We start from the raw sequence: 23259 nt of genomic DNA, 5'->3' as shown, positions 1-23259 counted from the left end.
CTGCGCTCCGCAACGGGAGAGGCCACAGCAGTGAGAGGCCCGCGTACCGCAAAAAAAAAAAAAAAAAAAAAGTAAACTCAAATGCCCGTGTTGGGTTCTCCCTAAAGACAATGAGGAGAGGTAGTGGGGTGGGGGTCAGCCAGGAAGGATTTTCAAGGGCAGGAGTGATCTCCTGAAGGAGAATTGCGATGGACTGTGGACAGGAACCTGAGAGGCAGGAGGTCCCTGGGGTTCTCCAGGTAGGTGAGGAGAAGTGGGGCTGCCAGGGAGGGAGGACCAGCAGGCCTGGGTGCTGGAGGCCTGAAGGGTGCCTGCTATCTTGGGAAACGGGGCACGTGTGACGCTGCAGACAGGACCTGGAGTGTGCAGGGCTGGGCACGGGGCGGGGGGGCAGGGGGAGGCATGCTCACGGGTGCGTGGACAGGCTATCGGGCACCTATTGATTCTGAAGTCCTGCTCACCTGGCTAAAGGATTTCGTTGGCATTTAGGACCCCGGGCTGGGCGGGGGTGTTCATGAACCTTCAGCGAGTGGGTAGGAGATGAACGTGTGGCATTGGGTGAGGTCACCATGGGAGAGCATTAAGGACAAAAGAGGCCCCACTGGAACAAAGCCCCGGGTTGGGGATGAACAGGCTTGAGAAGTGGATGGACAGGCTGGACCAGCAAGGAGGCACGGATGCACTTTCGAACTCTGCCCTTTGCCGGCTCCGCAATCTCAGGAAAGCATCCTCTCAGCCTGGGAACCTGGGCAGGGGTGGGGCGGGGGTCCTTGTAAACAAGGACGGCCAACGAGGGGTCCCTGCCTTCCTGGCATCTCTCAGTGTTCCCTTGGAGGATGAGTGGAAGGGCTGAGGCAGACAGGAGAGAAAAGGTCTCCGGAAGCACAGGTGTGCGGGCTCTCTCCCCGGGGAGGAGCTCGGGGCCCGAGGGCTGTTCCTGCTGGAAGCTGCCAAGCCGGACTGCCCGCTCTGTCCCTGTGGGCAACTGTTGATAGACATGATCTGTTCCAGCTGGCACAGAGAGGGCACCGGGCAGCCTAGGGCTTTGTTGCTCTGGGCAGGCTCATGTGTGAGCCTCCCCAGGGTAACACCGACCTTTTGGGGGTGGGGCGGGCCCAGACAAAACCCCCTCTGAGTTTTGTCTCCCTCCTTTGCGATGTCAGCATATACCTGTTCTCTTTTTTTTTTTAATAAAGATTTTTTTAAAATTTTTATTTATTTTATTCTTGGCTGTGTTGGGTCTTCATTGCCACGCGCGGGCTTTCTCTAGTTGCGGCGAGCGGGGGCTACTCTTCGTTGTGGTGCGCGGGCTTCTCATTGTGGTGGCTTCTCGTGTTGCGGAGCACAGGCTTCAGTAGTTGTGGCACGTGGGCTCAGTAGTTGTGGCGCACGGGCTTCGTTGCTCCACGGCATGTGGGATCTTCCCGGCCCAGGGCTCGAACCTGTGTCCCCTGCCTTGGCAGGCGGATTCTTAACCACCGCGCCACCAGGGGAGCCCGCCCACCTGTTCTCTTTTTTATGTAACACCAGGGCCTTGCTTTTCCGCTGGTTGTGCACCTGAATTTCCTGTTCGTCAGCCAATGACTGATGAAGGCTAATTAGCATTATAAGGAAGACCCTCGACCCCGCCCCGGTCTTCCTCCAAAAGAGTAACTGCTTGAAAGGTTGGATTCAGCCCACTCATTTACATAGCTTGTCATGATTTTTGACAGAAGAGTTTTCCACCTATACTATTTTATTTCATATTTTTCCTTGAATACGCACAATTTGAAAAAAAACAACATGAAGTAGGCATTATTTACTCTAGCGTGATCTTTAGCAACAATATCTGTGAAATCGTGTTTTTTTAATGCATATTCAAATACATGCTTAACTATTTAAAATGTTTATTATGTGTACCATATGCCTACTTAGGCAAACACAGCTTTAGATTAGTGGATTCATGGAGGAGATAATCTTCACTATGTGGGAGAGGGGGGGAAAAAACCTTTTCCTCTACCCTCTAAGATTTTGTCACTGGGACCTGCGTATTAAACTGGCAAAAGATTAACAGTAGAAAAAGGTTTATTGGCCTGCACGTGGGAGCCAGTCAGAGAAGTAGCTGGCTTGTTAAAGGTTTAAAGGCTTATATACCTAAATTAGTAGGGGAAAGGGAGCACGGAGAAAAAGCCTTCTCTGGGAAGAACAAATAGGTTTCTTTTCCAAAGACAAATGGGTTTTTAAACAAATGAGAAATGACAAAGTAGTGATAATGTTGGTCTCTACAGGTGTGAGTGTTTTTGCAGTCTCCTTCTGGGCCATAAATCTCTCCTAGAGAAGGGGTTCCGGGTGGATTTTATTGAGTTCTCCCTTCTGGGAGTAGATCTGCCCTGCAGAAGGAACTTACCGCTGCCTTATTTCTCAGAATTGGCTGCTTTTAGTCAGATAAGGAAAGCTCTGAGAAGGCTTCTTACTGTAACTGTCAAATCTCAAATGTCTTCATCTCAAACTTCATCCCAGTTCTGGGGCTCCGAGTAGGTCCCTACACACCAACATCAGAGAGGTCACCCTGCATCCAGCTGAGCTGTGGTAGCAGTGAGGGGTCAGAAACAACAAATACCCGTGCAGACCCTCTTAGGCCCGCCCCCGTCTCACTCTGGTCGTCCACTGGCAACCTGGTCGGTAGGGGGGTTGGCAAAGAACCTCCCAGTCTTTAAAGTGAGCAGGGAAATTCAATCATTATTTAATTCAACAAATTTAATTTATTTTTGCTGATGACAAACATCATACTTATTTATTTATTTATTTGTTTTTTTGTACATACGTATCTATTTTTAAACAGCAGGTACACACCAAAAACACATAAAGAACTTCACATCATGTCTACTGTTACCACACCCAGATAGCCGCCATCAACCAGTGTTTTGGTATTTCATTGCCTAAATACACACATTTTTAAAAAAATTGAGACCGTACTGAATATATAATCAAGTTTCTTACTTAATAATATGCCGTGAGAATCTTTCCACTTCGTGAAATACTCTTCAAAAAAAAGGCAGTTAAAGGTTGCTGAGGTTCACTCTATGGTTCTATGGTTATATCATAATTTATTTATCTGGTTCCTGGTGGATGCTGAGGTTGTGAGCATTTTTGCTTTTAGAAGTATCTTAGTGCACATGTATTTCAACAGATGTTTGTAAGCATCTTCTGGGTGCCCAGGGGGCTCAAGGACAGATGTGAATAACTGGAGAGCCCGACTCTCTGCTTACCTAAGAAGGACAGACCTGTGACAGGTGGCTGCAGGGAAAATGCTAATCTGAAAATACAGGGTGGCTTTGGGAGAGAGCAGCTGGGGCCAGAATAAGAAGGCCAGGGAGTGGTGGCCTGGGCACCTGTCCACAGGCTGGGTAGGGACGCCTCCCAAGGTTACTGTACCCACCGCGGGATTGGACAGCCAAGTCCAAGAGATAGAAGCTTGTCACTCACTTTCATAATAATCACTTCCGGCCCTTGCCCAGGAAAACAAGGGCAGCCTTGGTGCCCACGTGTGTAGGGCGGTTGGTGATGGTGCTACCGCTGGCCTGTGGTCCCTGTCCTCACTGCCCTGCCTCTGGGAGACCTCTCCCTCCCAGTCTAAGACCACAGGTGTTAGGGAGGGGCACCTGTGGCCCCTGCCATGGGCTCAGTCCCTAGAAGCCCTCACCCTGGCCCTCCCTCCCAGCTGCTGGCCAGTGGGACTGTCACCATCTACTCTGGCAGAGGAATATTTAGAAAGGCAGGTGTCCTCCTGTCTGTCCTCCCTGAGGGCCCAGGCTTGTGGAGGCCTGAGAGCTAAGAGGGAAAAGGGCATTTTCTGGAGGAAGGAGCAGGTGGCTGCCTTACTCCCAGGCCTCCCTAAAGGACAGAACCTCTACAGTGAAAAATTCAGGGACATGGGGGCCCGTCGAGGTACTTCTGGCCTCGGCTCTCCCCTGGCCCGGTAGCCGGTACCCCCGGAACGATGGTAGTGAGTCCATCACTGTTGGAGTTTTCATAAGCTCCGCGTTGTAGAAATGAGTTCAGGCTGGGCCGTGAGGAGCCCTGCTCGCTTGGAAAGCAATTCTGCACCTTTGTATCAGCAGCGTGGAAATGGCAACAGGGTATAGCAGAAAGTGCATGTGGGTTTGGCTGTCCTGGGTTCAAGTCCAGCCTGAGAGGCTGCTCTGACCCTCGGTCTCCTCATCTGTTCTGTGGCGTGGGGATCATAACACCCCACCCCCACCCCAGACTCTAGGGTTTGGAGATGCTGCTTGTAAAGGGCCTTGTGGGTGTCAGCCCCTAGGGGCCCTCTGTGCAAGGTAGTTAGAAGTCAGGTGCCCATTCCCCTCCTCTGCTGCCTCCCCCCCTCACCCCTCTGCCTCTCAGGAGGGCAGACTGTGTGCTGAAAGCCCCAGAGCTCCTCTCCTGGAAGGTGGGCTCCGCTCCGCCCTCCGCGCTCAGTGTGTGAGATGCCACCTCCCCACCTGTGCCGAGCAGCTTCCGCTGCGGGCAAACAGGAAGTTACTCACCTCAAGGGAGGCAGGAAGGGGCTGTCTGGCAAGGTTGCCTGCCCCTGGGCTGCGGTTGGGTCCGGAGGCTGCGTGTCTGCTGGGCCCTGGGGAGGGGGACAGTGGACGGGGACCCCCAGAAGTGGGAGGGGGCACCAAAGATCAAAGCTCACTGCCAGCAGGGACTCTGGGCGCAGGAGCTAGTTGCCCTGCGCCTGCCCACACCGAACCACACGCCCTGTGAGCTGCAGGCCCTCCTTGCCTGTGGACCACCCCTCCCCCCGCCCGCCCCTCCCCCGCCCATCCAGTTTTGCTCCTTGCATCTTGGGAAGGAGGTGAAAGTGCTGGGAGACAGAACAGAGGTGGTGGCTGCAGGAGTCTGGCAGTCTCTTCGAGGAGTTTGCTGTAAGCAGGAACCACCACCCCTCCCCCGGCCACACCCCAAATCCCCCCAGATGCCCACACCAGACACGTATAAGACCCGCTGCCTGGGAGGAGAGGGGAGAGGCAGACTCCGTTTCCCACGGTGCTGCTTGATGTGATTGAGGGTCAGAAGTTGAGCAGCTTTGACTCATCCATTCATCAGAAGGTTTTGGAGCAGTTATGAGCCAGGCCCTATGCTGCACAACCTGCTGCACGAGGGCGAGGACCAGTCCTCGCTCTTGAGAAGTTCACAGTCAGGGGAGGGATGGAGACTCCTAAATACAGGGAGGACGCCGATCGCTGGTGCCCGGCCTGCCCGGCAGCATCTCAGCCCCAGGGAGCCCAGCATGCCAAGGGTCCCTGGGATGGGTTCAGAGCTGGGAGTGGAGGGGGGAGACCCTTGTCCTCGGCTCCTAATCAGTCCTCACCTCATGGTCGCCTGGCTTCTGCCCCCATCGGGCCTCCAGCCCCCACCCCCAGCTTGTCTGTAACCTCCGTGTGGCCTCATTCGATGGTCACTTGGCTCCTTATCTTGCTCTACTTTCCCGTAGCGTTTGACACAGCCGACCACTTCCTCCTTCTGAAGTTATCTTTCTCCTCTCTTGTCTTTCTTTGGTGATGACACACCCTCATGCTGTTTCTCTTACCTCCTTGACAGCCCCTGCTGTTCTCCTCTGAGGGCTTTTCCTGGGGAGGCTCCGCCAGCCCCCAGCGTGGACCACCTTCCTGCTGGTCACGTAGGAGCTCCTTTCTTCAGCCCAGCCCCTCCTGTCAACTCCAGGTACCAGCTACTCCTGCTTGAGTATCTCACAGATATCTCAAACCTAATATTTATTTATTTTTGAAATTATATCTTTCTATTTTAACTTTCCAATATATTATTGTTACTGCTTTATACAGTTTTAATGTCTACTGCATCTTTACCGCTCTTTGCTCATAATTTGTTCTTACATCTCAGACCCTCAATCTGGGAGAATTTTCTTTCCTCCTAAAGTGTATCCTGTAGAATTTTGTTTAGTTTGAGATCACACTTTCTTAGATTTTGTGTATCAGAAAATGTCTTTATCTCATCCTTGTTCTTAAAAGATATTTTCATTATATATGAAATTCATCACTTACGTGGCAGATTCTACCAAAAGCATCCCCGATATAGATCCCACATCCTCTTTCTCACCTTCTCTGCCATTTCTACTGCCCCCCAAACCACTGTCCCACCTCCCCTGGACTGTCACAGAGCCCCTGCCTGGTCTCTCCGCTCTCACCGAGCCCTCCACTGTCTGTTCTCCACGCAGCAGCAGGTGATCTTAAAAATAAATACACCTGTCACTCCCCTGCTTAGCCCTGGGGACCCCACGGGATCTGGCCCCATCCTCTTCTCCCACCCTCCCCTAGGCCAGCCGCACTGGCCACGCTGGCTGGCTTTCTGTTCCCTTCACTCCTGGAGACCTTTCCGGTCTCGGGTAAGAAATGAGACATGCAGTTTCATCTGCCTAAGATGCCCACCCTACGCTCCTTCCATGCTGGCTCCTCTTTACGGGGATACGGTGCCCCTGGTCTCCCTTCGCAGCGAGTTTCCCCGCTGCTCTCGCTTTCCTCTCTCCCCGTCCCATCCCCCCGGCAGCATTTATCACAGTTTATAATCACACGCTGATTACTTCCTCGCTTGTTTATTTTCTGTCTGTCACTTGGTTGGAAGCTCCCGAGGACAGGGCTCCTGTGCTTTATTCCTGGGGGTCAGCAGCTTGTCGCATTGGGATGGCATGGGGCCGGCGCTGACTGAGCCGTGGCCACGTGCCGGACGCCCTGTGCGGCTCGAGGCCTGAGGGAGGGTTTGCATTTAGGCCGAGGCGACTGTAGGTTTCTGGTTTACCTGGCTGGGCAAAGTGTTGTAAAATCCCCCACACAGAAGGAAGAGCAGCTTCGGGAAGGTAATGAACCAGGTTTGTGTTGCACTGACCTTGAGATAAGCCTGCCCCTAACATTTGCAAGCCCCAGAAAAGGGGACAGTGGAGGCCCCCCACCCCAAGATGTGTTCGGATACGTCAGTGTTACAGCACCGCACCTGATGAACTGTTATATAAAGTGTGTCCTCTTTTCCTGCCTCTCACTTTGATGATGACCTGGAGGTCCAGCTCTGAATTAGGATTCGCAGCCTCTGCGGAATGTGGCAGCAGGGGCCACCCCAAGCCTTTAGCTCCTTCCCTTTCTCTCCCCTGCCCTGGCTTGGTACCGCACGGGCATGGAGGGGGTCGACCCGCCCCCAGGTCCAGGCCCTCTCCACCCCCTCGCTGCCTCTCCCCCTCCCCCCAGGTCTAAGACTGCACAGAGCAGTGATGTCCCCGGGGAGGGGCAGGAGAAGAGGTTCCACGGGTCCGGGAAGCAGAGAATCTCAGACTTCTGGGTGCCCAGAGAAAGGCCTGGTAGGCACGTCCCTGTGGACTCCTCGCCGTGTGCGTGTGCGTGTGCGTGTGTGTGTGTGTTGGGGGGTGCAGCTGGAGCGAGGCTCAAGCTGGAGCCACGCCCTGTGTGCTGTGGGCCAGGCCGGCCTGGGTCTGAGGCCCTTGGATTATGGGCCTTGCAAGTCGAGGAGTCTTCTGGGCGGTTGGATTTATGAGGACTAGAGTTCAGGGAGGGGGGCGGGGTCTTTGGACCCTCGGCAGGGAAGCTGGTGGTCACTGAGACTGGAGAATAGATTGTGCAGAGGGAGGAGAGAACAGTCCGGTGAGCGTGGTTCCCCCAGCCTCGGACTCAGACTCCTGGACCCCTGTGGCCTGTGGCCTGCAGACATACGTTGGAAATTCAGCCGTGGGGGACGGATGACAGTCGGTCCATGCGGTCAGATGCTCTGAGTCCTAACCACAGCTTTGTGATTTCTAACCACAGCTGTGCCACCATGGGCAGTGGCTTAACCTCTCTGAGCCTGCCTCTGGATCCATGTAATGGATATAGTAACACTTTATGACGTAAGTGAGAGGGGGGACTCAGGGGCTATTGGGGAACCCTTTGTCACTGTAGGACAGTTATACCAGGTGCCATTATTACCTCCATAAGACAGAGCCACACACAGATTGAGGGAAAAAGAGAAGTTACCAGCCCCAGGGCCCTCCCGAGTCCCACCGAGTGCCCTGCCAGGACCCGAGAGCTGGGCAGAGATGAGAACCTGGTGGCAGGACGTCAGGGAGGAGGGACGGGGCGTGCTCACAGCCCAGGACGCTGCGCCTTCCTCTTTCTTTCTCCCAGGCCCCTGATTTGGGGCTGCGCAGAGGGTGGGAGGACCCCCGGTGCAGGGGCAGGGGGCTGGGGCCAGAGGCGCCGGGCCTGGGAGCGGGTGCTCTTGGCTCGGGGCAGGAAGTGTGAGGTGCAGCGCAGCTGGGGAGCCCCGGAGGCCTTGGGGCAGCAGGGGGGTGAGTGTGGTGAGGGGAGCGGAAGTCGGAAGCTGCAGCCGCCACGTTTCCCGTTCACAGGCCAGACGGACGGGCCGGCAGGACCGCTCCCGGGGGGCCGGGCCCACGCATCCCTTCCCGGGTCCTCTGGAGGTGAGCAGGGTGGGCCTGCTTTGGGTGGGGGGGGGCTCGGAGGGCGCCGGGGGGCGGGGATGCGGAGAGTCACGTGTGGGCCCTTGTGGTGGCCTCCGGGGCAGGTGGGCAGGAAGAAGGGCTCCGTAGGCCCCTGTGCGTGCACCTGCTGTGCGCCCGGCCTTGGGCTGCAGCCCCATCCTTCCCCTTCCTCCTCTGCGTCAACCGGCCCCTCCCAGTCGGGCCCTTTCTGTGATTCCTGCTCTGGCTCCCACGTACCCCAGCCTTCCCGGAGCCCCTGGGGGTCTGCAGTCATGAAGCGGCCAGGGACACTCCCTCCTAAAGCTCCCGTGAGCCTCCCCAGGTCCCTGGTGGCTGCTGTGACTGGTACCCAGCGGGGGCTTACGTGGCCAGAGGCCCCAAGTGAGCCTTGACCCCTCGACCCTGGAGAGAAGGAAGCCATCTGGGCTGGGGCTTTGGAGGGGGGTCAGCTCTGGGTGCGGTCACCGTAGGAGCTCAGACTCGGGGCTCCCAGCCCCATGTTGACTTCAGTTCCCCACAGGGAGGACGGGTTGAGGGGAGGGGCCCAGCTTGCTGGTTGGCCTGGGCAGTGCCGGTTTAGGCCCGTCGACCTATTGGGTAACAGGGACCAGCTCACTCTCAAAGGCTTCCCTGTTTGGGACACCGTCAGGCCTTCTAGTTGCAATTGTTCGTCTCAGCCACTGCCCCCTTACGCTAGGGCCTGAGATCCTGTGGGTGGAGTCACTCCTGTGCTAAAAGGCTGGGAAGGGTGACCTGTCATCAGCTGGTAATAAGTACTCCAGGGGACTGAGGGGCCTTAGCCGGGAGGCCTGTCTTCCAGGGCTTTAGGGCGTCACAGGCCTCCCTCCTCTACAGATAAGGAACCAGCCTAGGGATTAGGATCCAGGCTCTAGGCTCTTTGTAGTGGGACGGGGAGATCCAAGAAGGGGTGAGGGAGGCCCAGACTGGCCCTGAGCCTTGTTGTCCTTCACAGGCAGTAGCTTCTCTGGAGACCCTTTGGCCCTCTCTGCCCACCCTTCCCCCATCCTCTCTGCCGCCTGATTCTCTCTACCCCTACCCCGTCCTCTCTGCCCTCTCCATTCTCTGTCTCTGCCTGAGTCTCAGCTGACCCCACCTCAGGGTTCTCACCACCAACTCTGTGTGTGTGTGTGTGTGTGTGTGTGTGTGTGTGTGTTTCTCTGCACATTTGCATGAAGCCTCCTTCCGTGTGGGCAGGATGTGGGGTGGCCCCTAGTCATGTACCTCGGGTGCTCTGGCCCCAGCTTCAGGCAGGGGCGTCTGTCCTACAACTTGCAACCGGAGACGCTCGGGGAGCTGCCCTCAGGGACAGCACCCTTAACCTGGCTTCCGCCCAGGGCTGCTGAGGGACAGGACAGGTCACCTCCTAAATCCCTGGATGGGCCAGGAGCCTTTGCTTTTCTGCATAGGAAGGAAACATTTCCAGGGCAAAAGGAAGCAGTTTTCTGAGTTGGAAGCTTAAAGGGAGAGAGAGAGGTGCACACTCCAGATGGGACATCCCGGGCCGACTCCTGGGGTACTGAGGGAGCCCACTGGGCTGAGTCCGTGCTGTCAGGGAGGGTGGTTTGTTTGGCTGCAAGCCAAGTTAATCTGAGCAAGACATAGTGTTTCTGAGCACCTCCCAAGGGCCCGGCCCAGCATTAGCACTCAGACCCCCTCCCATTGTCTAGCAAACCTCTCAGGTAGCTTTATCCATCTTGTTTCCTTCTTTCACAGGCAAGGAACCAGGTGAAGTTTTGGACCAGAGTCACATGGCTCGTCCATTGTAGCTAGGATTTGAGTCTAGTCTGTGAGCTTCCAGGTGTAGGGCGAGTGGGGGCCGAATGCAGGACATTCACGCTGTCATCTTTCGCACTCAGGCAGGCTCTCCCCTGGCCTCCCATGGCCTTCAGCACCTCAGGGCACAGGCTCTGTGCCTAAGCGGGGGGGTGGAAAGCAAACCCACTCTCAAAAGGATGATCCAGGTGCCATCTGGGCTCCTTCCTGCCCGAAGATCAAAAAGACCTTGCCTTGAAGCCCGGGGGGGGTGTCGGGTGGTGATGGGAGGGACTTATGTCCCCCTGGTCCCCCAGCCGTGGATTTCTGTGTCCTTTACCGCCCATCAGCTAATGCAGGCTCAGCCCCTGCAGAGGTTACTCCGTTCAAGACAGGAGCCCTGGGGGCTGCCTAGTGGAGCACTGGCTCTCTCCCCCCCAGCCCCATCCTCAGCTTCCTCCCTAATATTTCCTCTCACTGGCTTCTGGACTCAAAGCATTTCTTTGTATTCCAACGAGCCATCGCAAGAACTTTTCCTTAAAAGTTTTCTCTTCCTGAGCCATCACGATGCTTAGAAAAATGAAGGACTACTCATGTCAGAGATAACAAAGCCTACCTAAGAAGCCTGTGGCAGACACTTTCTCCCTCCTTTGTTCTGGTTAAGATGCCTGAGGGATTTCAAAAGCCATATCACTAAGCATCAAGGGTGAAAAAAAAAAGGTAAACCAAGAAAATGCTAGACACATGAGACCTAGGCTCTGCTCCCCAGTTCCTCTGTGTGTGTGTGTGTGTGTGTGTGTGTGTGTGTGTGAGAGAGAGAGAGAGAGAGAGAGAGAGAGAGAGAGAGAGAGAGAGAGAAAGGGAAACTTCTTAAACTCGCATTTCTCGTGGAGAGCACAGACAAGGTGGTTGAACGGGTCCTGAAGTCTCCTTCTCTCTGTCCAGCTACTGCCTCAGAGCCAGGACCCAGATGAGCATTTTGGCTGCTGGGATCTCCTCGCAGGAGCCACCTCTGGAAAAGTTCTGCCCTAAGGGTTCTGGGCTTCCTGGAAGGAAGGTGATTGGCTCGTGGCCAGACTGGCCCTCAGGGGGAAGTCTTCATGTCATAATGAGGCTAAATCTCCTTCTCCAAACCTCAATCTCCCCAGTCCTGTAGTAAGGTTGTTGAGGAGGGGGCTTTCTGAGGATCCATCCACCCATCCACCTACCCATCTATTCATCCACCCCCTCCATCCATCTATCCATCCATCCATCCATCCATCCATCCATCCACCCACCCATCCATCCACCCATCTATCCATCCATGGGCCTCCAGATTGCATAAGCTTCGGGCCCTGGAAGTCCGGATCCACCCAGCCCCAGTCTTGCCTTTTGCTCAGAGACGAGCTTCATTCTTCCTTTCGCTGGGGCTCCGGGTGGAGGCCCAGATTTTGTATTGTTGCCCTTCCCACGAGGAGACACACTTAGAAGAGTACGTCCCAGCCCTTGAAGGGAACGAAAGCTGTTGCAGATATTCAATTCCCTGAACCCGGGGTCTGTGGGCACCTTGGGTCCCCACGGAGGCCTCTGGTGAAAGAGGAAGTGAGGGAGGCAGACAGGGGTGGGGGGCAGGGCTCTGAGATCCAGATCAGACCAGATGGCAGGAGCAGATGAGCAGGTGAGCAGGGTTCCAGGATACCCTTCCCCTGCCCCTTTCCCCTGGATCTCCAGGCCCCACCCTTGCCCAGCCCAGGACAAGATGCTGGAGGAAGCTTTGTGTGGTGTTACTACCCCCAGTGAGAGCTGGCCAACCCTCGCTGAGCATGAGGGTATGTAGGCTGCTTTGTGACGGCAGATGCCCTGCTCTCTGGGGCTTGCATGTGCACCTTTGTGGGTAGGTCCCTATGCGCACGTCGTGAGAGGGAGAGGCATCACTGCCAGGAGGCAGATGATGCCAAGAGTAAGCAACTCTTCTCACCAGCACTTGGAATCCAGACCTGTTCAACGTGGCTCTTTGGCCTTGCTGACTCTGGGGATATGTCTGTAGATAAACTTTAAGGTCCCTCTTGGCCTGGGATTTCAAAGAGTCCCAAGTAATTATTTTTTAGAAGAAATATAGGAAAAGCCAGCCATTTATCCATCCATATAGCCATTCATGTACTATCCAGGTATCCATATATCCACCCATCCACTCACACAGCCATCCACCCATCCATCTATCCTCCTCTCCCATCTATCCACCCATCCATCCATCCATCTACCCATCCATCCATCTATCCATCCATCCATCCATCCATCCATCCACCCACCCACCCATCCACCCACCCATCCATCCACCCATCCATCCATCCACCCATCCATCCATCCATCCATCCATCCATCCATCGATCCACACACCCACCCATCGATCCACCCACCCACCCATCCACCTATCCATCCACCCACCCACCCATCCACCCATCCATCCATCCATCCATCCATCCATCCACCCATCCATCCCTCCATCTCTCCATCTTTCCTCTTATTTTCACAAACATTTCTGGAGTGCCACCTCTGAGTCAGACAGGCCCTGCCCTGAACAGTGGGGGAAACCGGTGAATTCAAGTGACTCCGCATCAGAAGAAATTCATGCTTCATTCAATCCCTGAATGCCCAAAAGAATTGATTTATGGGTGGGAAGAGAGAATGCTGCTTAAGGGAGCTACAGACCTGGGTTCGGATCCCAGCCTCCCCACCCACCAGCTGAGCTACCTGGGCACATTTCTGAAGCTCTCTGAACCTTGTTTCCTTATTAGTAGGCAGGCGATGTCACCACGTGTCTCACTTGTGGAACTGAGCTCACAAGACTGAGTCTGGGGCTGCAAAGCATGAGCTGGATGAGTGGCACACCGCAGGGGCGGGGCACTCTTGACATAGGGTTGGGTTGTCAGGTACAAGACAGAACGCAGAGCTGAATTTGAATTTCAGATAAATAATGAGTCCGTTTTCAGTATAAATATATCCCCAATATTGGGCATCCTCTATTGTTTACTTGCTAAATGTGACAACTCTACTGAGAGGCCATGTGCACCCATGTGGACCTGTCTGCCTGCCTGGACCCAGGCCCCCCGCCACCAGCCTCTGTAACCCCAGGTGTGTCTTGTGGGTGGTCCTGAGCTTCTCAAGTCAACACTAACCCTCAACTTTCTAATCACTAGAACTAGAGGCTAACGATATACCACCAGAACTTTGAAGTTGGAGTGGGTATAACACAATTGGTCACTAAAGCGATTGTCGGTCACTATTTCCACAGCGAGACAGCAGTAGCAAGAAGCGCAAAGAACCTCCTTCTTGGCAATTACATTTTGGGAAGGGAAGGCAAGCTAGAACCACGTGGGTTAACACACTAGAAATTACACTGTGGAGTAAATGCTCTGAAATAAGAGAGAGAGGGATGGCATACAGACGTACCTCTTTCCCCACCCCCTGCTGGATCTGTCTGTCCCTGCTTCCCCCCCCAGTCCCCACCTCACCTCCCTTGGGTCCTTCAGTTCCCCTCAGGCCCCAGACATCTGTTGTCTTCTCTTTGGTCTCTGGAAAACTGCTACAGCTTCTCTGATTTTTCTTTCCCTTTGAATCCATGGAGGAAGACCCCATTTCTTCTGGGAAGGCCAATTCAATCCTCGTTTATGTCTAGCATGGCCATTAACATTTACCTGTATGGCTGCTTTGTTTCATACACATATTTATTTATAAGGACCTATTGGCAAAGAGGGACGTGTGGGACTCCTATCTTGTTAAAAATTGTAGGGCACCCTTTCCACCAGCCACTGCCCGCCATTTCCCATTCCCATTATTGGCATTTGAACTTTCCTGTTAAGTGATTCACTGATGAGAGGAGGGGAGTTGATGTCATTTGGGCGGAATGCTGTGAGGCTCCTAAGGAGGGCACACATCGGATAGAATGTGTGGAGGAGGGAGGACGGGGTGGGGTGTTTCCAGAGGGGAGCCAGCTAGGCACAAATAGACTAGGTCTTGGCAGGGAGGGAGGGTCAAGGGGCCTGGGAAGGGAGGTGGAGATGCCTCGTGTTCAGGTGCCTGTAAAGTAGGTGCTTCCCGGCACCTTGCCTGTACCATCTCCTAAATGGAGCTGCCTTCCCAGAGTTTCCTGTACCCTAAGGGCTGGTTGCTTGAGAAGCCTGCGGTGGGGGGGGGGGTGTCTCACCTCCTTACTCACACTTGGTCATTCTCCAGGCAGGCCTGGGGAGGGAGGTTGGATCCAGAGGGCTTGCCCGAGTATAAACAATGGGTTCTGGGTGCACTCCCTCCCTCCCTCTTGGTGATAGGACTATAGCAGGGCTCTCCCCTGGGGTGGAGAGAAAGAGCCTCGAATGATGACTGAGGCTGAGCTAAAGGAGTTGGAGACCCATAGGAGGAGCAGGGTTCAAATCTATTGGCTTCAGAGCGTCAAATACAAGATTAAAAGTAAGAAACGGCCCCACCTCTTGGGAAGTCCCAGTCTATTGGGGAGGCCAGCTGAGAACTCAGTGGTAGATGGGCCCTTCCTGGGGGCTAAAGCTTCAGAATCCTGAGGCCCCAATTCAGCAATGACAGATTCTTGTTATGCTCACAGTTAGGAATATGGGGATTGGGACAGAGGGAGCAGTAAAAGCCCAGGAAGGGATTCTGGTTGTGAGAGACTTTTATTTTTTAACATCTTTATTGGAGTATAATTGCTTTACAATGGTGTGTTAGTTTCTGCTTTACAACAAAGTGAGTCAGTTATACATACACATATGTTCCCATATCTCTTCCCTCTTGCGTCTCCCTCCCTCCCACCCTCCCTATCCCACCCCTCTAGGTGGTCACAAAGCACCGAGCTGATCTCCCCGTGCTATGTGGCTGCTTCCTACTAGCTACCTATTTTATGTTTGGTAGCGTATATATGTCCATGCCACTCTCACTTTGTCACAACTTACCCTTTGAGAGACTTTTGGGAGGATGCTTTCAAGGGGAATTCGAAACTGAAATTCGTGCGGGTCCTTTCTCTTTTTTCTTGGGCACCTCCTGAAAGAAGGAACAGTGCCCGGCCGAGCTTTCTTGGTGACCTTAAACAGAGAGACCCCACCCAGCCTTTGTTTCCCAGCTCTGAGTGTTCCCATTGATTGAGTGTCTCGTGGGGGGCCGTGAAGTAGGTGGGAGTATCAGGAAGTTACGCATAGTTACAGGTCAGGAGCAGGTGTGTGTGTGTGTGTGTGTGTGTGTGTGTGTGTGTGTGTGTGCGCGCGCGCACGCGTGTGTGTGCTTTTGTTCCCCCAGATATTTCAGAATGGCTTACATGTACACACAGTCCTCAAAATAGAGATATGCGAGTGAGGAAAGTGAGGCAAAGGGAAAATAAAAGCTGTGACATGGTCCGGGGTGCGCTTAATACAGGAAGTGCGTGCATAGGGCCTGCGGACTTAACCTACACTTCCTGAGGGCCAGTACCGAGGGAAGACAGGTTGAGTTATGAGTTTCACAGTGTCCACAGGATCAGAACAAGCCAGTTGTTCTGAAGAAGCAGGGCCACCCCGAAAGCCCTGTAACCTGGGGGCCACATGCAGGGGATGGAGATGCACGCTTCTAGAAAATGCCCCATGAGAATCCTTGGCTGCATCCGATTGGGGCCGGCTCAGAGTGCCAACGTGGCCAATGCACCAGGCAGCTCTGAGCAGGTGTGGGGCAGCCCCAGCTTCCCGCTCCCCAGAAGGCAGCAGTGTCCTCCCTGTGCAGCAGGTCTGCCCCGTGGGCTGAAACATCCTCCTGCAGCAGCCCAGGCTGAGCTTCCCCCTGAGTCAGGCTGCGTGGCTATAACTGAGAAACGGCCAGTGAGCTGTGGTGAGGACGCAGGCCCCAAAGACAGGAGCCTTGGGAAGTGGAAACAAGAGCAGCTGTGGCCTTTCTTTCCTGGCTGCCTGCCTCTCCCTCGAGTCTGTCCCATTCCCCTCACCTCTAGTCCGTGTCTCTTTGGCTCCCACGTACATTGCTTTCCCCATCCTTTTTTTGGTTTGCTGCTGCTTTCCCGCTATTTTGAGACATTTCCACCTTATGCTCCTGCTGTCAACCCTCTTAGCCTTGACATTCTCCAATCCAGGTTCCCCAAAGAAGGGTCTGGCTTGCCCAGCTCACCCCTTTCAGCTCAGCCACTCGGGCCACCCTCAGCCAACAGACGAGTGTCTTTGGGGCAGGTGCCGCGCAGGGCTGCGGAGGGCAGCGGCCCTTGGCCCGGGCTGCGGATGTGGCAGGCACTCGAAACCACGTGTAACTCACTGGACGTGCGCTTTCAGGGGCTGAGAGCCCAGTGCTAACCTACCTTTGCTTTGGGTACTTCCAGGGTAGATGTGGGGTCCCAGCCACCCCCCTGGCCGGTGCTCCCTCTAATCTACACAATGGGCTTGTGAAGGCGGATGCTTCTGGGGACTCCTGTGCAGCTTGCCCTCTGTGGATGATGGGTGACGACGGACTCTGTGAACACCCCAAACCCATGGAATTTCTCGACATCTATTTGGGAGACCGCATGCAGCTCCACCCAGAAGCACACCTGAGGGAGACGCGCGGCCGCCCTGACCCTCTCGAACCTTGCGGGGAGCAGACCTGGGCCTCTGACCCTCCTGATTCCACGAGGCGAGATGTTCATCCCAGGGGCTCAAGCCCAGAGCCCACGCACCCGGGGAGCGGCTCTTCCCAGGAAGGGGCAGGGCAGAAAGCAGCATCCCCCGGGTCACCCCGGGACAGCCATCCTCTGGGGAGCCCAAGGCAGAGCCAGAGCACGTCCACCCAGGTGGTGTTCTGGGCGGGCATCCTGCAGGCCCAGATGTGCGTCCTGGACCTGGAGGAGGAGCTAGAGAAGACGGAAGGGATCAGAGCTGAGCTGAGATGCTGCCTCCCCACGGCGTCTCCCAACCTCCCCGCTTTCCCCTCCAGCCCGGTGGGACCCCGGGACTCAGGCCTCCGCCCCAGCCCACCCGTGGACGTGCACGAGGCCTCGGGGGAAGATAGCAGCGGGCCTGAAGGGGAGAACCGGAACCCGGCATGGCCGAGGGAGGGCGCGCCAGACTCGTCCCCGGAGTGGGGTCCCGAGGAGGAGAGCATATTCTTTGACAACCCCCTCTTCCTGGAGAGCCCTTCCTCGGTCCCCAGTGTGTCTGAAGCGCGCTTTTCCTGGGGGTCCTCAGATCCCTGCGCAGATGTGAGGACGGGGCCCCAGAGCCCGCAGACCCTGGAGCCCTCACCCCCAGGAGGCAGCGTGCCGTGGGAGCTGGGCAGGGAACCGGATCTGGGGGACAGCGCAGTGGATTCCAGCGGGCACGCCACACCGCCGTTCCTTGTACCCACCTGCAGGCCGCGCTCCTCCTCCTGGGCTGTGGTGGGCACCCCCGAGGGGGCTCCCGCAGCACCTCCCGGCCAGGAGGAGAGTGAGGTAAGCAGAGCCCTGGGAACCAACCCCAGGCTGTGCGTGAGGACACGGAAGGAAGGGCCTTCCTCTGTGGTCAGCAGGCCCAGAACTCTCTTCCCAGGTGCTGGGGCCCTTGCGGATCCTGGAGCAATAGAGCAGAAAGGCAGGCCCAGTACGGCCGTCAGAATTAGAGGAAACTTTACGGGTGCCGTGATGTCAACTGAACATGATGGCAATTAATGTTAAGGCACAGATGTCTCCCATCTCGCCAGCTCCAAGGGGCTGCACGTGGACACATTTGGAGAGCAAACGGCTCCTCCGGTTGCGGCGTGTTCCAGGCCAATCTCGGGCTCTCCCCCTCCCACCTCGAAGACATTCCCAACTGTAACAGGGCGGGGGTCAGCCTGCTGGGGTGACCTCTGCCCCTGGTGGGGAGATGTCTGCTTTAAGAGTCCTCTCTTCTGGGGAGAGATTTCAGCATTTTGTTACTTTTAGCTCACCATCTTTCAGTGCATCCAGTGTCACCCGATCAGGCCCACGTGACAATGGCAGAGGTCTTGATATCAGCTAGCACAAGTTGTAGGGACAAGTTATGTGAGCACATTTTTCCCAGGGAGGCCTCTGCTTAAGAGATAAGGAAACTCAAGATGGCAGAGCAGGGCTGTAACTTTCTAATCTCTGTGGTCCCAGAGAACAGCGGGGAAGAGCTCATGACCAGAGCGGCTCTCTCAGCTGACCCCGAGACCAGAGGAGCTGCTGACACTGCCCAGGCCCCTCCACCCACAGGCTGGGGTCCCTGTGCAGGGCAGCTGTGCCTGTGTCCCGTGATGTGCATTCTGGGGCCTGGTTGCTCCAGGGCCCCTGGAGTGCTCAGAGGGAGGCCTGGGAGCCCTGTCCTGGGAGCTGGCCGTTTGCGCTTATCTGGGATGGCAGGGCCCATCCCAGTGCCTGGGGGCTGTCACCCTCTCTACAGCACAGCCCCTCCTTGGGCAGATGTTGCATGAGACAGGGCCATCTGAGCAGACAGAGCAGAGAAGACGAGAAGTCAGCGAGCATGGATGAGGCCCTAAGGCTGGAAGGGTGTCGGGAAGGCCCTGGGAGCAGTTTCCCTTGGGCAAAGCTCTCTCTTCTCCTTTTCTTCCTTAGACCCCTCTGGGAGACAGTCTTGCCCCTGCCCCATCAGCAGTATCCTGTGTGGACGAAGCATTGACCTGGGAAACAGAACGTGTGGGATCTGATGCCAGCCCTGCCACATATCCTGTGCAACCTTGGGCAAGTCACTTCCCCTCTCTGGGCCTCAACTTTTCCATCTGTAAAGAGGGAACATGAAGCCAGTGATTTCCAGGGCTCAGCACCAGCACCCCTAGGATGTGGGTCCCATCTGGGGTGCCACTTCTGAACTGAGGCCCCGACCAGGGTGTGAGGTCTGGGTGGGAGGACAGCGGGGAGGGGGGGCCCTGCATACTCATGGCCCCTCTCCTCCCCCGTGCCTTCACTGCCCGCTTCACCTCTCAGTGCCTCCAGGGCTCACAGATGCGTCTGTGTCTCTCTCAACAGGCTCTGCCAAGTCCCGAGGGCTGGCAGACCAAGGACGTTCCTTCCTGGCCCCAGGGGCCTCTTCGCCCCCAGGACACAGGTGAGATCCAATATGGGGTCTGGGAAATTGGGTGGTTGGAGGCTTTGGAATCTGGAGTGGGGACAGAGAGTGTTCTCCAGGGGTGTCCTTAAGGAGTCCCCTTGTTTTGTGTTGGAGCCACACAGACTTGGGCGTCAATCCTGCCTCTGTGACTTCATCAGTACAATGGGTTTTAAGATCCTCATCTCATAGAGCAAATGAAGAGATGTACAAAAGTCCCAGCCTTTTGGATGCCTGGGTCTCAGTGGTTTAGCAAGCCCCGAAACCCCGGTTGCCTTGGGGCTGAAGTTCTGGGAGTCGTCTGTGCGCTGTCCCTACGTGTGGTGGGTCACTGCCCGACAAGGGACAGAATGTGCAGCTCCGGGGAGGAGCCCTGGGATGGGGGAGCTGCTGGGGATGCCAGCCCAGGCTGTTCCCCGGCTCTGCCCCTTGGCCCTCAGCCTGCCCCTCGTCCCGTGCCAGCTTCACTCTACACTCTTCCTCAGGTGACAGGCATGCAGAGCGCACCCAGGAGTCTGCTCCTTGCACCGTGTCCCCTGGCCCCTGGGGGAGCCCAGGCTCTTCGCCGGAGCCGAGCAGCCCTGAGTCTGAGGCCAGAGGCCCCAGCCCCCGGCCCAGCCCCCTGTCCTCCCAGGAAGGCAGCCCGCAGCTCTGGAGCCACCACCCGGGCAGCGTTCTTCCCACGTGGATGCTAGATACTTCAAGCCCTTCATTCCTGAAGACGGCTGGGGCAGAGCCAAGTTCGCTGGAGAAAGAGAAGGCAGGAGAGGCCCCAAGCCCAGGGAAGGAAGTAAAGAGCGAAGGCCCAGCCAGGACTGCCGAGGCTGGAGCCAGCCAGCCTGACGTTCTCTTGACTTCTACAGAAGGGTGAGTGTCGTTCTAACCACCCTCTGCCTCCTAATTATGCAGGCATTTAAGAATACCCGGTGTGATTCTTTTCCCATATAGGTTCTTACAAAATATTGAGTATAGTTCCCTGTGCTATACAGTAGGTCCTTGTTGTTTATCTATTTTATATATAGTAGTGTGTGTCTGTTCCTCCCAAACTCCTAATTTATCTCTCCCTGCCCCCACGAACCCTTTCCCTTTTGGTAACCATAAGTTTGTTTTCTATGTCTGTGGGTCTATTTCTGTTTTGTAAATAAATTCATTTGTATCCTATTTTTTTTTTTTTAGATTCCACATATGAGTGATAGCATATGATATTTGTCTTTCTCTGTCTGGCTTACTTCACTTAATATGATAATCTCTAGGTCCATCCAGCCATCCATATTGCTGTAAATGGCATTATTTCATTCTTTTTTATGGCTGAGTAATATTCCATTGTGTGTGTGTGTGTGTTTGTGTGTGTGTATACACACATACATACCACATCTTCTTTATCCGTTCATCTGTTGATGGACATTTAGGTTGTTTTCATGTCTTGGCTATTGTAAATAGTGCTGCTATGAACATTGGGGTGCATGTATCTTTTCAAATTATAGTTCTCTCTGGGTATATGCCCAGGAGTGGTATTGCTGGATCATATGGTAACTCTCGTTTTTCAAGGAACCTCCATAATGTTCTCCTTAGCGGCTGTACCAATTTACATTCCCACTACAGTGTAGGAGGGTTCCCTTTTCTCCACACCCTCTCCAGCATTTGTTGTGTGTAGATTTTTTGATGATGGCTATTCTGACTGGAGTCAGGTGACGTGAGCAAAGCACATTGGGACTTAACATTACTAATATCTACTAAGCCAGGATTATATGACTGGAGGGTTTGGTAGCACAGGAAACCAAAGAGCAGACGGTCATACACGTGGGGCAGGACTTGAATGTGTCGAGGCAGAGCCAGGAAGACGTGTCCACGGCTGGACACCAGGAGAGGACCAGGGGGGTGTGCAGCGAACCTGACCTGACCAAGGCCATGTGCCCAGAAAAATGGGAGTCATGCTAGGCAGGTCTGGGGAGAGGGAAGGTCAGAGCTTGTGATGTGGGGATTACATGCCGCCTTGAATTTGAGGATGTGTCTGGGAGGCCCAGGGCACTGACTTGGATCTCAGGGGGAGCTGGAGCAGCAAGGAGAGGTTTGATTGGGACCAAAGGAATGGTGGATCTTGGGGTCCGTAGCAGGACTAAGTAACCCTAGAACTGTGACCAGGGGTAGGAATAGTCCAACTGGAAAACCATCCTAGATGTCCACCTGCCCCAAGGATGCTGCATGAAGGCTGTCAGCCCCTAGGATCTCTACACGGGGGAGGGGTTTTGTTGGCCAGATAGGGGTCATGTGAAAGAGACCAGGGGAAGCTAGTGATGGTTCAGGTCGTGGACCTAGTGTTGGACTAACTGGAAGGTTAACTCCACTCCCATCTCGAAGTCATTGGGTGATGGTGAACCTCAGGCGGTGCCAGAAACCAAAGAAGCCTCTTCCTTCCCTTCTGCAGCTGGAAAGCTACACTGTCCCTGAAGTTCAGAGTAATCAGAAGAGTCTCTAGGTGTCTAAGAAGAGAGGGTTCAAGATACCAAAAATTAAAGTTAATTCAACCCGAAATAAAAGTAAATCCACCTAAAATGAGAACCATACTTTCACAGTAAATAATGAAAAAAGGTTTAATTGATGCTTTTCTTGGTAAGTGGCACTAAATATTACATAAGTAAATTTATTTAATCTTATATTTAATACACTATAGGAGATTCATCTTCCTGGCCTAATTTGGTGGCCCAATGAGACGTCTTTCATTCATCCTTAACTTTCACAGTGAGGTCATAAGGGTCTATGTATGTTTATCATTTTATTTTATTTTTTAATTTTCGGCCGCACTGAGGTGGCATGTGGAACTTCCCCAACCAGGGATCGAACCTATGCCGCCTGCAGTGGAAGTGCGGAGTCTTAACCACTGGACCGCCAGGGAAGTCCTATTTTATTTTATTTTATATCAGTCGGCTTTATTAAGATATAATGCACATACTATACAATCTATCCAACTAAAGTATACAATTCCATAACAATTTATATTTGCCCTGTGGGGTTTTTTTCCTCAAAGTGCCTTCCCATCTAGATATTATTTTAGTGACAACACTCACTGACTAGGTCATTTTTGTAAAAGTATTTGAGGGCTTTGTCAGCTGATAATCTAAGTAGTTCTCTTTAGATGTGACAAGCGTGTCATTATTGTTATTTTCTCCTCTTCGGTTGTTCACTGGACTACCTCTTCCCATTCCTCACTTGTCAGTGGCTTCCCAGGTGATCCCTGGAATCTTCCAGCATCACTTTCATGGCCTTCCTGAAATCCTTTCTGGCGAGATTTGTAATTTCACTTTTCAGTTGGCTTCCATTATGTTTGCCCTGCCTTGTTGGATGTGGATGAGCCTCAGGAAGCGGTGAGAAGTTACCAGCAAAGACGCTGACCCAGTTGGGGGCAGAGACGTACATTTGTGGAAAGGGCTGTCGAGGGCTGAAGGGCAGCTGAATTTTATAAGTGGGTAGTCTGTCGGTGAACATTTTCATACTGTGATGAGTTTTGCTTATCTGTACAACTCCCTGACTGCAGTAACCTGGATGATGAGTATTCCACTAAGGAGGATACCCCAATACCCGGTTGCAGTGTTGCAGGGAACAGGCAAGAGTCAGGTAGAGATTGGGCTGGGTGACTTCTGAGATTCTGAGTGTTCTCCGAGTCTACCGTGAGGGTTGCTGGGGCCTGTGCACCCTCTGTAGGGCACCATCCAAAGCCCCTGCTGGAAGGCCCCCTTCTATCCCACAGGGCTGCCGATGCAGGAAGGCAGGGGTTGGAAACCACCCGTGGCAGCCCCAGCTGTCACCATTCCTAAAGCTGGTCTCGCTTTCCATTCTTGCTTCATCCTTGCACCTTCCTTGGCTCCAGATCTAAGAGTGAAGGCTTGGGCTTCCCTGGTGGCGCGGTGGTTGAGAGTCCGCCTGCCGATGCGGGGGACGCGGGTTCGTGCCCCGGTCCGGGAGGATCCCACG

The 23259-nt window shown here is 54.5% G+C and overlaps 1 protein-coding gene across 4 annotated transcripts in view; it reads left to right on the top strand.

The window, feature by feature from the left end:
• The window catches only part of PSD4 (pleckstrin and Sec7 domain containing 4), a 45210-nt gene that overhangs the window by 5252 nt on the left and 16699 nt on the right, over positions 1 to 23259 (top strand). For 2 of the 4 annotated variants that reach the window (XM_055089001.1, XM_055088998.1), the window contains exons 2-6: positions 8393 to 8464; positions 16593 to 17678; positions 18801 to 18926; positions 19212 to 19290; positions 19776 to 20157. In XM_055089001.1, the coding sequence (XP_054944976.1) occupies positions 16704 to 17678; positions 18801 to 18926; positions 19212 to 19290; positions 19776 to 20157 (1562 nt within the window). In that variant the 5' untranslated portion in view covers positions 8393 to 8464; positions 16593 to 16703. Of the gene's footprint in view, positions 1 to 5625; positions 5710 to 8392; positions 8465 to 16592; positions 17679 to 18800; positions 18927 to 19211; positions 19291 to 19775; positions 20158 to 23259 lie in introns of those variants that run through there. The other 2 variants (XM_055089000.1, XM_055088999.1) reach the window with 2 other exon arrangements.

Source organism: Physeter macrocephalus, chromosome 12 (assembly GCF_002837175.3).
Source record: "Physeter macrocephalus isolate SW-GA chromosome 12, ASM283717v5, whole genome shotgun sequence".
In the NCBI taxonomy this organism is placed as follows: domain Eukaryota; kingdom Metazoa; phylum Chordata; class Mammalia; order Artiodactyla; family Physeteridae; genus Physeter; species Physeter macrocephalus.
The sequence above is the reverse complement of the archived record's forward strand: the minus strand, read 5'-3'. Positions and strand labels throughout refer to the sequence as shown.